Genomic DNA, 16,747 nt, shown 5'->3' with positions numbered 1-16,747 from the left:
TCAGCTGAGATTTGAACTTATTCTGTGATCTTCAGTACATTTTCTATTCCTCATTCTGGCTTTCTTTGCTATTTTTCTTTTGAAAATGTTTATCTTTAAAATATGTGTGTCTCTTTATGACAGCAAAGCAAAATACATGATTAATATTTTAATATCATTACCAAGCAATTTCATTCAAAGAATTTACGGAATATCCTTGTATATAACTCAAGTGGCTGAGAATTTAAGAGTGTGAAGAATTTAGTATAAAGATATATCTAATCCAGTCTTCTTGTTTTATAGATGTGACAAATCAAGGCACAGAGTGCTAAATGCTTCTCTTAGTTACAAACAGAATTTATTAAAACATACAGATTCCGAAGTATCTTTATTTTGCCACCTTTTTATTAGCAAGGAGAGTAGGTTTTTTTTTGCTGTTGTTTCATTTAAATAGTTCATGAATATATTAAGTATCTATAATAACACGCACCGATAGGTGCTGTTAATAATGAAGATGAGTTAAAAACATGTAGAACTTAGAGTATTTTCCTGGATATAGTAGGTGCTCAGTAAATATTTCTATAGTATTAAAAAATAAATGTCAAATTCTGAGTTGTTCTGGAGCAAATCCCTCTAGTAAACACTATTTCTCAAGCCTTTTTTTTTGGTCCTGCATTCTACTTTGTTAGGGCAAAAGAGTCCACACAACTCTCACCTTAGCTCTTCCTTGTGTTAAAGAAAAATCTGTTTGGAAACAGTGTGCTATGCCAGTTCCTTGGAAATGTAAATGTCCTCTGTTAAATGAGAAGGAGGAAGATGCAGATGTCATTTTGGGGAGCAGGGGGCTGTGATTTCCTCCTAAGAGGGGGAAAAGTTGAAGGAGAGTGTTGTTCAATATGTTCTAATTAACTCAGATGGGGGAAAAAAAATCTCTGGTGCTTATTACTATGTTTTCAAATCTGTGCCTGTGTGTCCCTTTAATGAAGGCCATGTATAGTCCCCTTTTGGTCAAGTTCTGTTATAATTCATTTATGTGAAACTTTAATTACTTGAAACATAGCAAGTATTTGGTGTCCTTGTGACTTAAAAAAAAAATGCTTCTTTTCCCCCTTTAGTGTCCTTATATTCATTTGACAAAACCAAACAATGTATTGGCACAACGACCATCGAGATTGATTTCCTGCAGAAAAAAAGCATTGACTCCAACCCTTATGATACCGACAAGATGGCAGCAGAATTTATCCAACAATTCAACAACCAGGCATTCTCAGTGGGACAACAGGTAGTTTGAAATTTTCTTTCATTCCTTTCACTTCCTAGGCATTCTAATCCCTGTAGCTGTCCAAAATCAGGATATACCTGATTGCATATGAACAGGTATATCCAAGCTGAGTGATAAAAAGTGAGGGAGATGGAACTACTGAACGTCTAGGAGTCTGTTCAGAAAATTCTAAAGTAGCTTTTAGGTTACAATGTCATATAATTATAGCAGCTTTTCCCTCCGTAAATTTGGGAACACTGCAGATGTGTATGTCTCAAATTTCTTCTTTTCTTATGGTGGAGCATTTGTTTAGTCTTTGGCTGTCTTTCACTATTCTGTACAAAGGTAGTTCTTAACTTTTTTTGGTTATGAGCTTCTTTGAGAATCTTAAGAAAATTATGTATATATATTTCAGGTTTTTCACGGAACCTCTGAAGCCCAGATTTTCTCTCCTTTAAAATGATATTGCTGATGTTGCCCCTCTTTTTATACTTCACTTAATATATTGTTAATCTCCTAGGGAGGAATTCTGTTCTTTTAAAATTGTATTCTAAAAAATGTGTGAGTTCATAAATTGCTATTTGTTTGTACACATAAGTAATCATTACTCTTTTGCCCTTATAGTACATTTGTCTCCTTCTTTATGACTTGTCTTAATGATTCCTAATTCCTTCTGCCTACCATAGCTTTATAGCAGTGGTCCTCAAAGTGTGGTTCTAGACCCCTGGGGGTCCCGGAGGCCCTTTCAGGGGGCGTTGTGAAGTCCAAACTATTTTCATATTAATATCAAGATACTATGTATCTTTTCCCTCTTATTCTCGCACTAGACTGTGTGCTAGTGCAGCACATCAACTGATCAAGCATCAGGGTCCAGCTGTCTGCCAGTAAGCCAGACATTAAAATGTGACAGTCCCACTCTTCCAACTTAATGTTATTTACTTATTTATTTAAGATTTTTTATTGGGGAATTGGGGGATGGGAACAGCGCTGGAGAAGTGGGGGAAGGGGAACAGACAAGTTGTTGTCCTTTTGTTCTTCAGTCTAGTTGTGGAGGACGTTGTTTCACTGGCCCAAGTTGGCACCATCATTGCGCTCTTCCCGGGCAAGGCAGATCAGTAACCAGCTTCTGGACGGCCGCTCACAGCGGCTGCTGGCTGTTCACACTGGCTGCTGGCTACACACGGTAGCCCATGGCAATCCATTGCAGCAGCGGCTGCAGCCTACGCCGTCGCAGGCAACTCATGGCAGCCCAGCTCCAGGTTGAACTGTTGTTCAGCATCTTAGCTGTAGAGGGCAGTGTCACTGGCCCTCATATGTGGGATCCAAACCGGGACCCTCTGGTGTCCCAAGCCAGCTCTTAACCAACGTGCCACTTGGCCGGCCCTGTTTTTTATTATTTATTTATTTATTTATTTATTTATTTTAAAGATTTTTATTGGGGAATTGAGGGAATGGGAACAGTGCTGGGGAATTGGGGGAAGGGGAACAGACAAGTTGCTGTCGTTTTGTTCTTCAGTCTAGTTGTGGAGGACGTTGCTTCACTGGCCCAAGTTGGCACCATCATTGCGCTCTTCCCGGGTGAGGCAGATCAGTCGCCGGCTTCTGGATGGCCGCTCACTGCGGCTGCTGGCCGCTCACGCTGGCTGCTGGCTACACACGGTAGCCCATGGCAACCCACTGCCACTGGGGCTGCAGCCTACGCCCAGCTCCAGGTTGAGCTGTTGTTCAGCATCTTAGCTGTGGAGGGCAGTGTCACTGGCCCTCATATGTGGGATCCAAACCGGGGCCCTCTGGCGTCCCAAGCCAGTTCTTAACCATCACGCCACTTGGCCGGCCCCTGTTTTTTATTTTTGAAAATAGAGTTTTTAAAAATAAATTAAAACTATGTTATTTTTGTTAATACGTGATGGATTTATTCATTATTTTAAAATTAATACATAAATATTTAGTTTTTTGTTCTAATTTCTAATATGGTAAATATCAGTAGATATATATAATTTATATAAACGAATTTTTGGGGGATCCTCAAAAATTTTTAGGCTTATAAAGGGATCCTGAGAGCAAAATATTTGAGAATCCTTGCTTGTAGCTAGGCGATCTCTAATGACTTCCCTTCCCGTCTCTCACATAGGGACTTGAGAGAAGCGGTAGAGGAAAGAGTTGTTGGTTGGAAAGGAGTGTTATTTCTTTTCATTCTTTCGTTTAACTGAAATGGAATAGATCTGGAACAAGACTCCATGGATTTGATAATCCACACATTATAATTCAAACTTTTGCAAGTAGAAACTGAGTTACTGTTGGACAGGAAAAGGATACAGGGCATTTATTATTATTTTTCAGATTACTAGAATTGGAATGAACCTCAGAGAGTATCTTGTCTTACCTCCTCATTTTGCAAATGAGGAATTTGCGGTCCAGAGAAGATAAATGACATGCCCCTGGCTACATATTCAGGGGTGTAGATGAGACAAGGGCCTACTAGTTAATTGATCTGTTAATTAAACAAATATTTATTGAACACCAACATGTCCCAGGCACTGCAGATCAGAAGTGAATAAAATACACATAACTCCTACTCTTCATAGAGCTTATTTTCTATTTTGGGAAGACAAAATAAAAATGCCATGTACTGTTAAATATTGGGTTGTTGGAAAAGTCATGACGCATTCTGCAACGAAAAACATAGAAAAAATACTGATGACTTTTCCGACAACCCAATACTTGGATGTAAGTAAAACTGGATGATGCACTAGGGAGCTGCGGTGGTGCTACTTTGGATTAAACAGTCCGAGAAGGCTCCCCCAGAAAACATTTAGCTGATGATCTCTTGACTACCCATCCATTGCTTTTTGGGCTACACAGCATTCCTCCAGATTCCTCCACGTTTTGACTGACAGTTACGCTCAAATAACCTCATTAAACTTCATTGTTTTTACCTTCTCCTTCACCTTTAGTATTTTAATAGAATATGTTTAGAAGAATGTTTAATAGAAAATGCTTTGGCATTTGCAGACGTCAATAAGCCCATGAAAGAAAATCCTCCATAATACAGAGAAAAGTCAATCTTACCACAAATCACAGTTCTTACTATTATATTTATTCCCCTTTGGAGTTGTCCGTAGTGGCAGGATTGGCAGTCAGCTTTACCTGTTACAGCCCAGCATGGAGAAGAGGGCCTGGCCTGTGCAAGGCATTCAGTAAATTCTTGGCTAATGAATGAGTGTCTAGATGCTGTCTCTGCACTTGTATGGCAGGCATTTTGTATTGATTGTAGAACAGCATGGACATGAGAGTCACAGACCCAGGCTTGAATCCTGGCACTGTCGTTCACTGTGACTCTGGGTCCCATTGCTTAGCCCCTTTCTGGATCTCAGCCTCCTCACTAATAAAACTGAGGAATAATTTCTGTTTCCAAGAGAGTTTGTGAATATTAACTGTTTAACCTTCTGTGGTGTATTTGTTTGGTATGTAACAAATACTCAATAAATGTTAATTCCCTTTTTCTTTTAATAGCTAGGTGGTAGTTTGCTACGGAGCGAATTTGAGAGGGCTACATAGGACAAAGCTGGTTTCCTGCATTTGGAAAACATGGGTGATGATGTGCGAGTCAAGCTATTATATCATAAAGTGATTTTCCTCTCCTTACCGCTTTTTACATAGCTTGTGTTTAGCTTCAACGAAAAGCTGTTTGGCTTGCTGGTGAAAGACATTGAAGCTATGGATCCTAGCATCCTGAAGGGAGAGCCTGCAACAGGGAAAAGACAGAAGGTATGTTTTATTTCTGATAACCTTTATTAAATAATCTTTATGATGTGAATTGTGCAGATTAATCGAATTTTTCTACCCATTCTCTCGCTCAGTGATTTCTTTCATATTATGTACTCTTTCTTTTAAGATAGTAGGGAGAGGAAATTGCTTTTATAGCCAGCATTGTTATTAAAATATAGCATAACACTTATTTGCAGACCTAATAGTAATTTGAAATTTGTATATGTACCTGTAATCCTGGTTGAATGCAGATAATATTAATTGTAAATAAATAGTAACAATGAGACAGGCATTAGGAAAAGATATGTGCATTGAAATAAAGAATATAGGAATAATGGAAGGTAGTTATGACAAAAGTAAATGTAACTCAGATGATAGTTTGGAAAATTTGCGTTGTTCAGAGAGGCCTCATTTCCCCTTCGTTTTTGGCTTTGCTTTGAGAAGCCCAGAAGTCTGCTATTAGACGAACTACTAATTATTGTCTTTCTGTGCAGATTGAAGTAGGACTGGTTGTTGGAAACAGTCAAGTTGCATTTGAAAAAGCAGAAAATTCATCACTCAATCTTATTGGTAAGATTTAGTTTTTAGAGGATTCTGAATGAAGTGGGGTCTATTGCTGTTGTTATAAGTGACTCAACTACATTGATTTTCAAGCGGGGAAGGAGTATAGGGGCACCTCCCTTGAGAAAGCTTTTCACAAAACCACGAAGTATTTCCTATCTATCAGATGTGCTGATGTAGAAGAAAGTTTAAAACCTTCACTAGATCAGCATTGTCCAATAGAAATATGTGAGCCACATAATGTCATTTTTAATTTCCTAGTAACCACATATAAATAAGGAAAAAGACCTAGATAAAATTAATTTTTAAATTTTGTGTTGAGATAAGTTCAGACTTACTGAAGATTTGCAAAAGTAATTCAGAGAGTTCCTGTATACCCTTCACCAGCTTTCTCTGATGTTACGTCTTAAATAACCATAGTACAGTTACCAAAATGAAATGAACACGGTTATGTTGTTACTAACTAAACTGCAGACTTTATTTGGATTTCACCAGATTTTTCATTAAGTACTTTTTCTGTTTCAGGATCTAATTCAGGCTCCCACACTACATTCAGTTGTTAAGTCTCCATAGTCGTCTTTAATCTCTAACAGTTCCTCCAGCTTTCATGGTCTTTCATGACCTTGAGATCTGATCAGTTATTCTGTAGAATGGGTTGTGTGTTAAATGAGATACTAGCATCACTTCTCTTAGGGATTGAGTTGAATGATGAATGTATTGGCATAGAATTAACCGCTGGTCATTCGCAGAAGGTGAGAAATGTAGGAAAGCTACAAAAGTTTTATTGAAGGTTGGGCAGAGAGAGAATGCCCATGGCAGTGTCTAAAGAGGACAGCTGTTGTGGGTAGTAAGGAGAGGGTTACCGGGGACAGAGTCTTAGAGTGGACAGCTGCAGCCGGTTGCTGTTTAGCTGGGGTTTTATATTTTTCTGTGCAGGATGCAGGGGGCTGGTCACCTTGTAGTTGTTTGCCATTGCTGCTGGCCCCTTCTGAGAACTGTTGTCGCAGTTTGCTTCCTCCGAACATTGTTCTGGTGTTTGTCAGCCTGCAAGTGTAGTGCTAGCCAGGGGGCTCAGAACTAAGTGGTTAATCTTTAAACCTATTCTTGTTAGCTCCCAGCCTCATTCTTATTAACTCTTTCTGACTTAGTCAATTAATTTTTAGGCTTATTCCTGTTAGCTCCCAGACTGGTTCTCATTAACTCTTTTTCTGCGTCATCAATGAATGTGCAGGTAATGTAAGTCTTTCCAATGGATTCATAGTTCAGCTCTACTCTTTTACATTAGCCCTACTTTTATTATATTAAAATAATGCAGATTGGCCTTTAAGAATATTAACTCACCAGAATAATGATGCCATTAACTGTATAGTAATTCTTATTTTCGATTGATTTAACTGAGTTGATTGTCTACTCCAATAGAAAATAGAGGATTTTCATTGTTACATACCATCATATGCAAGGTTATTTAATTTTGTTAGAATGTGTGGCCTTTTTTCTTGATCCATAGATTATCATTCCCCCTTATTTTTTCTTAATTATAAAATATTTTGTAAAATATGAATAGATACTCAAAAACAACTCACACAACTCTAAACTTAAAATTTGGTTCTATTTTCATACTATTTTATAATTTGTTCTTTTTCTTAACATATGTCAAGTATCTTAATAAATACACCTTTACATAATTTTTAATGACTATGTATGCTATTTTGATTATGTAGGATATATCAAAATCTATTATTGATCCAATACATTTCTACAGTGATTTTTTTTTGTATTTTATGTTTTGTACACCTTTTGTCAAGGTATCTTATCCCAAGGGAGCTGTGTGACTTTCATATAATGTGGTTATTTGTAAGTAATTCATGCAAATGTGTGATTCATAGGTTTTTCCCATTTGGAAAATAAAATTGTGTAGTGATTTAGCATGCAGTAAATTTGGCCACAAGAGAGCAGTAGAGTGTAAGAAAAATATTTTACATAGCTTTCCTTACATAAAGGAAATGATTTAGTCCACAAAACTCTAACTATAAAACTACCATCTAGGATAAACTTTTTCTAATGTGACCTTTTCTTTCCTAATTAAAAAAACCTACAATATGACTTTCTTTTTTTGTATATAGTAGAATATACTAAGGTACTTTTATTCTTTGTATTTGAAATAACGTGATTCTCTTAAGTTACTTTAGGTGGCAGTATGACATTTACGTTAAACAATTTTTATCGTGAAAGAATTTGAAAATACAAATTTTGAAATCATTAAAGACTTTAGGATGGTTTTAGACTTCTGTGAAAGTGAAGAAAAAGCACAAGAGACATCAAACTTATTCAGTGCATCTTCTCAGGCTGAGGGGTTATATACGCAGTTATAACTTAATCTCAATAAATATATATATTTTTAAATACACTTGCTTTAGGACCCTTGAAGGACTGCTAGATTTCAATTGCATTTCTGGCAACTAGTGTTGTCTTCATCAGCGATGCACATGGTGTTTCTTCTCATCAACCAAAGTAGTTAACTTGGTTAGGATTAAAGGTTGATAAGACCAAGCTCCATGGATTGATTGCAAATGGACTACAGCATGAGTTTCACTAGTCATTTTGAAAGTGTTTTACTGACCCTAAATGGGACAAGACAAAATCGTTAACATAGCAGAACTCATCCTTCTTATTAGAGCATCAGCGAAGAGCATGCTGTTCATCTTCGTTATAAGGGTAGCTTCTTGTTACTCGCTGAAGATGCTCAGGGTGTTCTGTCTTTTTACACTTACTGATGAAGTTCTTGTTTCACATGCTTTTATCTTTGTTTGACACAGGCAAAGCTAAAACTAAAGAAAATCGCCAGTCTATCATCAATCCTGACTGGAACTTTGAAAAAATGGGAATAGGAGGTCTGGACAAGGAATTTTCAGATATTTTTCGACGAGCATTTGCTTCCCGAGTGTTTCCTCCAGAGATTGTGGAGCAGATGGGTAAGTTTAAAAAGGAAAATTTCATTTCTTGTATTCTTTTTTTTAAAAAATGAGTGGGATGAAGTCTCTTTTCAGTAATGTTTTGAAATTATTCTTCAACCTACCAAAGTAGTTTTCTCTTTTAACTTCTTTAAAAAAAAAGTTTTCTAAAAAAACAAAAAAATATCTTCAAAGTGTTAGAACTTTTAAAATTATGTTTTAATTTTATGGGGAAATCATAGAAATATTTGTGGGCTTGCTCCATTTTACATATTTATTCAGGTATTTTTTTCCATAGGACATTTAGAAATTTCATGTTATTTAGTTATTTATGAATATTTTACTATAGGGAATAGAAATTTCATCTGACTCTAAAGATCCACTATGGGTAAGATTTACCCTGCTGAATAATCATTACCTATTAGACTGTGGACATTGTTTGAATAGCCACTGCTTCTTTTTAGTGTGCTGTTGCATTACCCAATTAGTACATCTTCATACCTACTAAATGGATACTTGGCACATTTTTAAACTAGATAAGTTTGATCCAATAAGACAAACTCGGTATACATAGGAGTTTCCGTATTGCATACAAAGAAATATGCTATTCATTTATCACTTTCTTCTTGAAGATATATTTAATCTATCTGTGTGAAGTGGTGTTATTTGCCCTGGTGGAAATCCTGTCATGACTGCTTTCATATCCATATCATAGGGTGGATTGGAATGTGAGTAACAGAATATCTGAGAAGGAATTTACAACATAACAGCTTCTGGCAGACGATTAGTATAAAAACAGTATCCAAAAAAAACCTGAAGGAATATGAATATATTACTCCCCTCACCCCCGTCATTCTTTATCTTTAAATTGCTACTGGAAGATAAAAGTATATTCATAATGGTGGGGATAAGAACTGCTTTCTAGGCACTAAGTGCTTGGTTCTATTAGCCTCCTATTGTTGGTAGCTTTTCTGCCTGGTTGCTCACTCTGATAAATTACAGGCAGAACACACACCTGTTCACTGGGTAAAGGTCGAGTTTGGAATTGGATTAAGAGAAAATGACAGAGACCCTCATCACCTGAGTTTTATACACCTTGAAATGGCAATAACATACTTTTTTATCTGAAAGATACAAAGGCCAAGTCCATAAAAAAACAGAATTTTAATTTGAAAATAGTAAAAAATGTGCTAGTTCACTAGCTTGGTAATGTGTATTTTGAGGCACAATAAATCCATAAAGCTTTTTGATCAAGACATGAAAATATTGTTTATATTTTAGGCCTAAGCAGAGATAAAAAGATGATTCCAAGTGTTGTAAGGGATTCTCGTAGAATTTTTTTTTCTGGTTTTCAAGAGTGAGCCCTGGTGCAGAAAGGGTCTAACGATTCTGTTTCTTTGAACATTATGTTATCCAGCCAACAAGTATAGAAATAACTGCTTCTGGAAAGCTGTATCTTTATATTATAACTGTTTTCTCACAGTTTGGAAGCTATCGAAGATTCAGTTATTCAGATATTAGTTTTGTGTTTGTATTATTATCTAAATGCTGCTCATTATATTGGGTAGATAATACATAAAGGAGTAAAACTCACGTTGGTTGATTTGTGATTATTGCCAGCTGTTGAAAAGTTTGAAATTAAACCAAAACAGATTTGAAATTTCTAGTGAATCTGTTTCTGTGATCCATATTGAAATTAGTTGAATTATAATAATATGCTTTTGTTGTCATTAACATGCTTTTTGACTAAAGACCATGGACTTGAATTTTGTTTGTGAGTGCTACTATCTAGAACCTTTTTTATGGATTTATTTTTCTAATGTTTTTACAGTAATTTTATTAGACCAAAAAAAGAGTTCTGTCCTTTTTAAAAAAGAAATATATATTTTTTTCTGTTTTTGGCTTTTTGCCATCAAGAAGCGTATGTTATCAATTTGATTTAAAAGAGAAAAAGTATAAAGCTACCTTGGCTTTGAGCTGAATTTTAAGACATTTTGTTTATTCTCAGTGACGATTCTCAGTGTCCTAAAACTATTTTTTTTTTGTTGGTAAAATGGCTGAGAAATAATTAATTATCTTGCTATGCATGTGTCATTCCCTATTTTTCAATAAAGGCTTCTTTTTTCCTTTGAATTTTGAGGGTATTAGATCATAGAATAGTTATTGCACTACAAGTACAGTGTAGTTATAAAGTTCTCATTAGGCTTTGGTAAAGGTATATAACAGTGCAGATTGCTGCATTTGGATAGAATAAAAATTACACTGCACAAGTCCTTTTTGTATATACCCTGTGCTCTTTTACCCTGCTGGGTGGAAACAAAATTGCCTGATTATTTTCCTTTGTTGACTAAATAGATAAACCTGTATGGTTTGGAGATCCAGTTGGACATTGGGTATGATTGGTTAAATCAATTTAAATGAAAAAAAAATAGTGATTAGAGAAGAATAATTATGGGGCTGTATTGTTTTTGTTTGTTTTTTTAATAAGAGAACTTTTTTACTTTTGGCTTGAGACCAAATCATTATCTTTACCATGAAGTCTAGAGTTATGTCTACTTTGTAAACAGGAATCTTAACTAAATGGATCTTTTTGCCTATACATCAAAGTTGCAAGTTCACACAGTGATAAATTCAGAATTCTCTTTTGTCGTGTTTATGAGACTGATAATTATGCTTCTAGGTAATATAGTTCTTTCTTTTTGCTTGTAAAACTTCATGTTGCTTTTCAAAATTGAAAATATAGATTATACACATACAGAATGTTGCTGATGAGATATAGGAAGACTAAAGGACTAACCAGAGGCACACAATTATGTAGTAAAATTAAGGATCACATGAGGTAATATACATGAAATAAGCGTCCTGCCTATTAGTTTCCAATCTGTTAGTTTCTTTCTTGAAGTAGTTTCAACTACGTAGTATATACCTGCTTGTTGTAATATTTTTATAAAATTAAAATCACAGAAAGACTTAAAGGGGAAAAGAAGTCACATACAGCCCTGCAGAAAGAGGAGGAAAGGCCATGTGCAGAAACAGGAAAAGGATTACTTAGGGGGACTATCGGCTTAAGACTTTTGTTTTTGTTATTGTTTTAATCAGTGTAACTACGTTCTCCCTGTCTGTAGCAGTTGTACTCACTCAAACCCACTTCTGGTAGTTCTTCCTTAGAAGTATATTAAAGCATTAGCAAAGAAAACTAGACTTCTGCCTGCACTCAGTGGATACCAAGTAGCTGTTTAGACAGTGTCCTCCAAACCCCACAATGGTAGGTGTTTATTAGGAATGACCTTAAACCCTTACGTTGTGGGATAATACTCAGAGAAGCACTCTTTGAGTCCCAGGTAGAAGAAATTTGGGCACCAAAAACTGGTATCTAAAAGTACAGGTGAGTAAATTCAACAGCCGATTGCTGTCCTTGAGCATACTCAGGTGTGAACTGAATATATTCTTCCATTCAGACATTTACCATACTTATTCCTTTGCATGCAGTTTTGTGAAGTGTGCTCAGGATAAACAATTGATTATCTCATTTCTCATTTGGTAGCTATTTTGTTGGCAAAGATAGAGTTTTCAGCATCCTTGGCAATTACCTCAACTGTAAATGTCAGAGCAAAAACACACACACACACACACACACACACACACACACACAAATCCTTTTCAAAGAACAGTGGAATAATTGTTAAAGAATTAGCTTCCCTTTATGTAATTTTAGGACTAGGCTGACATGTATCCAAGGAAAGGGGCTTTGGCAGAAGTTATCCATTTTAGAACTTAGAAGGCAAAGGGCATAGAAACTTAAGTCCCCAAGCCTCACACTGTCCTTCAGTGAATCTATACCTTGCAGCTATCCAAGCGGGGAGGAAAGCCACTTGTTATGGTCTTGTGCCCCCATTCTTTGAAACTGACAGTGTGTTCCTTTTCTCTGCGCCTCCCTCTCTAAGCCCATTTTCAATCTGTACTTTTAAGGTTTCTTTTGAAATTGTAGAGGAAAGCAACTCTTTTTCTGCTATCATAAGTGAGACTATGGCTACTCTATGAAGTAGAGCTGCGGAGAGATAAGGAGCCTTTCAGTCACAAGCAGACATCTTTCAGATGCTAAGAACAGTGCAAAGAAAATACAGTGGAAGAAAGGGCGCTAAGGTTTTGTACATGCCATGTTTGGGAGAGAGGGAGCTCTTGCTAAGATTAACATAAACACTGACACTCTTAAAATGCATTTTCACACCCCCACTCATGAGGAGAGATTGCAATTTAAATGGGGGTTAAGACATCTAGCCGAACTCCAGGGCTCCTTAAAAGGAACCCTAAGGCTAAAGAGCTTATCTGAAATTTGAAAAAAAGAAGAAGAAAATGAAGCTCCCTGACATTCATCTTTTTCCCTCGTATTAGTCATAACTTGCTTTGCAGCTATATTTTAGGTTTTGAATGCCAACCTGACATCTGTTCAAGTCTGCCTGTAATTTATTAGGAAAGGAAAAGAAAGCAGTGGCTCACTAGTTAGAGATGCAAAACTTCCCCCTCTGGTTTTCCACACAGTACTGAGAGATGATACTGAGACGTGAGGAATGTAATAATTTAATAGTTCACTAATTCTAACTTCAGGTTGGGAAATTTAGAAAGTGTCTTGTTAGTTAGAAGACACTGGCTTCTAACCATGTGATTTCCAAAATCTCTAGAGCAAAATTTAGAGAGCAAATGCGCACCATAAAAAAAAATACTATTGATGCCTTTCTATAAGTTGAAATTTTTAACCTCAAATTAATGTTCTCATTGGTTTTAATATTTTAAGTGAAATTTACTTACATTTGAATAGAAATGATGTGACTGTGCTTATATCTCAGATTCAAACTATGTACAAATTCAGTTGGCATTTTTTATTTATAAACAGACTTTTAGAAAGAAATTTTTGGGGGGGTACAGAGCTCTCTGTGAGTCACCAGTGGATTAGATTTGCTGGCAAGTACAGTTGAGTTATAGATCAGTAATTGGGTCACTGTAAAATTGAAGTCTGAGTTTGAACATAAATGTCCACCAGTCAGGAAATGATTAATTAAATTATGCTACATCCTTCCATCCTCATTGTGGAATACAGTGGAGCAAATCTTGAAGTGATATAGCTCTAAATGTACAGACACGTTTGTTCTATAAAAAAAATAAAACTGAAAGTAAATACATTACAAAAGTCTCTACAAACACACATTCAATTGAAAAAAAATTGTTCACTTCTGTGAAAGGGAAGTTAGGATGGGAAACATAGGGACACTTTTATTCGTTTAGTCTGCGTACCTCTATGTCTGAATGTTTTATTGTGATACTAGAGTTCTACGTGTATAACTTAAAAAAAAAAGACAAAAGGATAATATCATGGGCTGTTTCTCCCATGTGGTAGCTCCACTGTTAGCACAGCAAGGGAGCAGGGGGAGAGGGATGTCCCACCCGCTTCATGAAGTTTCCGTGGCAAGAAGAGCTCAGAGGGGTGAAGGCCTGGGTTCCCAGGGCATTGATGGCAGCCCCTGACAGAGGGGAGGCAGAAGTGCCCAGCCTTTCCTGCTGGAAAGAGAACAGCGTTCTGGTACCTAGCAAACTGTTTCCTCCCATTACTTTTTGCATTAAAGTAATGAGTCTAGGTGGCTTGTATTCCTTCCAAACTGTGAGAACGTTTGCATCCAGGCCTTTGAGCAGCTGCGGAAGCGTTAGAGAGGGAAGGGTGAGAAAGATGACCTGAGGGAGAGCAGACTTTCTGACATGTGAGGAACTGTGCCTGCATTTGTGTTCAGTCTCAGAGCCTTTCCACTGAGGAGCCTAACTCATGGCGCTCCTAAAGTGAAATGGTTAATAGTTTTCCTGCTTACTTCCGTATTTCGGTTGCGATGATGGTGGTGGCGGCTAATACTTTTATAGTGCCAGACACTATTCTAAATGCTTCATATACATTACCTTATTGAATCCTCACAACAACCTTATGAGGTAGATACTGTACTGTCCCATTTTATGGAGAAGGAAAGTGAGTCTCAGAAAGGTTAAGTAACAAGACGTAGATAGAGCTAGTTAGTGGTAGGGTTAGCTTTGAACCCGGGCAGTCTGGCCTCAGCGTCCATGCCCTTAACCCTTATATTGTTCTTTTCTCTTGAAAGCCCATCATATAAAACCATGAAAATGGGCCTTCTCAGCCCCACTTCTTGAGGACCTCTGAGGCGGTCTGTGAGGGAGGTGGAGCCAAGGGTGGCACCATGGACACTTTAGGCCAGATAATTTTATGGCACGGGGTGCTGTGCATGGTAGGATGTTTAGCAGTATCGCTGTCCCCTACACACTAGATGCCAGTAGCACCCCTCACCCCACCCCTTGTGGTGAAAACCAAAAATATCTCCCGACATTGCCAGATGTCCCCTGGGGGAAAAACCACCTTTGGTTGAGAACCACTGATCTAGTCCGACCCCCTGGCTCCTCTACAGATGTAGAAACTGTGGCCCAAGGTCACTAAGCAAGTCACAGGCAGAACTGGCACTAGGACTCGGTTCCCCTGGCTCAGGAACCCTAGGGAAGGAGAAGTAAGTGACTAACAACACGTAAATGGCAGAGCTGGGGTCGGAAATGAGGATGCCTGGTTCCCGAGTCTGTATTCTGAACTGCCTCTCCAGATACTGAGAGAGGAAGCTGAGAATCAAGTAGTAAAGCCTTGAACGTTATGGCAAAGAATATCCTATGATGAGTAAATAAGTTCCACTTTTGCCTTTCTTCCCTAATTCTCAAAGACATTTGCAAAGCTTTTCATGTATAAAAGTTCTGAGAACTTAGACATAATAGGTTTGGGGAGTGAAAGGAAGAGAGGAATTATTGAAACACTGAACGTCTGTATCTGGCCTCACCCCTACCACAGCCTGTGTGCATTTATAAATGACACCTTAGCATTCAGAGGCTGTCCAGTACTTGAGTAATTTGCTAGAATTCTACATGTTGAGTATATATAAACTATAGAAATCAGATCTTTGTACAATGTTTAGAGATCAGACAAGACAACTGTTTAAACTTTCCTCCTCCTTCCTCTTTATCATCATCTTCTTCCTCCTCCCCCTCTCCCCCTCTTTTTCTTCTTGTTCCCCTCCTTTTTCAGATTAGAGGCATTTCCCAAAATCAGATTTTTGTCAAGGCTGTGAGTATATTGACTGAAAGCATAAAGATCTCTTTATCTGTTCAAATTTTTAAATTTGAGTAGAGAAACTGTCTCAATTGAGATTTCTTAATTTTCTTATTTCTGGCAGGTTTTCTGGAACTTGAATGTGGCAAAAATCAGTGGACTTAACCAGGAGTAAGAAGTTCAGATGCTCAATATATGAGAATGAATGAACTCTCTCAGACACTAAGGTTTTATGAATAAGCTACTTTTCTAGTAGCCTGATGGATTCAAATTGTCACGAGCTCAGGCAACGTGAAGAGTTGGTAGTAGGACCGTAAAGTCTAAGAACTCAAGTCCGCTTTCTTCGTGTGTTTTTTGGCACCTGTTGTAGCATAATCCAGGAAGGAGGTGGTCACTATGGGTGTGTCAGAAGCTCTGTTTTAAGTGAATTGTCAACTTAGAGATGAAACCTAAATGTTAAAATTAAATAATCATATAGAAGTTAAACAACATAACAAGTGATATCAAAAGCCAGTACTTAATAAAATGCCAAATGAGTGGTATAGATAGGTGACAAGTCCTATCGGATTTTAAGAGAGAATCACCGAAGCCTTCATAGAAGAGGCAGAGCTTGGGGGAGGCCTTAAATGCTGAATGGTTGTGGATAAGGGGCAAAGGGATGGTTGTCCATCTCCTGGGCAGAGTATCAGACAAAGCAAGGTATAGAATTTACATCTTAGACCAGTCTAGCAGAGCTGTTGTTGGGAAGAAGCAGGAAATTAGATTTAAAAGTTAGGTTGGGGTTGGGTTGTAGAAAGCTATAAATCAGGAGATGAGGACTTTTTTTTTTTAAGGATTGTCTCTGTTTAACCTTTCAGACTCTGGTGCTTCTCCTGTGCTTCCCTTGAACCTTGTACGTACTTAGAATCTAGCTGTGTTCTTAATGTATTATAATTCCTTCGTATTACCTTCACAAGGCAGTTTCTCAGCCTCAGCATTTTTGACATTTCAGGTTGGATAATTCTTTGTTGAGGGTGAGGGAGAGCTGTCCTGTCCATTGTAGGATGATTAGCAGCATCTCCGGCCTCTGTTCACTCCATGCCAGCA

General features: G+C 37.3%; 1 protein-coding gene across 2 annotated transcripts in view; it reads left to right on the top strand.

Moving 5' to 3' along the window:
* The window catches only part of NSF (N-ethylmaleimide sensitive factor, vesicle fusing ATPase), a 129,687-nt gene that overhangs the window by 26,275 nt on the left and 86,665 nt on the right, over positions 1–16,747 (top strand). For both annotated transcript variants that reach the window (XM_019637775.1, XM_019637774.1), the window contains 4 exons: positions 1,095–1,261; positions 4,901–5,008; positions 5,503–5,578; positions 8,386–8,541. In XM_019637775.1, the coding sequence (XP_019493320.1) occupies positions 1,095–1,261; positions 4,901–5,008; positions 5,503–5,578; positions 8,386–8,541 (507 nt within the window). The remainder of the gene's footprint in view (positions 1–1,094; positions 1,262–4,900; positions 5,009–5,502; positions 5,579–8,385; positions 8,542–16,747) is intronic.

This window comes from Hipposideros armiger, unplaced genomic scaffold (genome assembly GCF_001890085.2).
Source record: "Hipposideros armiger isolate ML-2016 unplaced genomic scaffold, ASM189008v1 scaffold_34, whole genome shotgun sequence".
Lineage (NCBI taxonomy): Eukaryota > Metazoa > Chordata > Mammalia > Chiroptera > Hipposideridae > Hipposideros > Hipposideros armiger.
The sequence above is the reverse complement of the archived record's forward strand: the minus strand, read 5'-3'. Positions and strand labels throughout refer to the sequence as shown.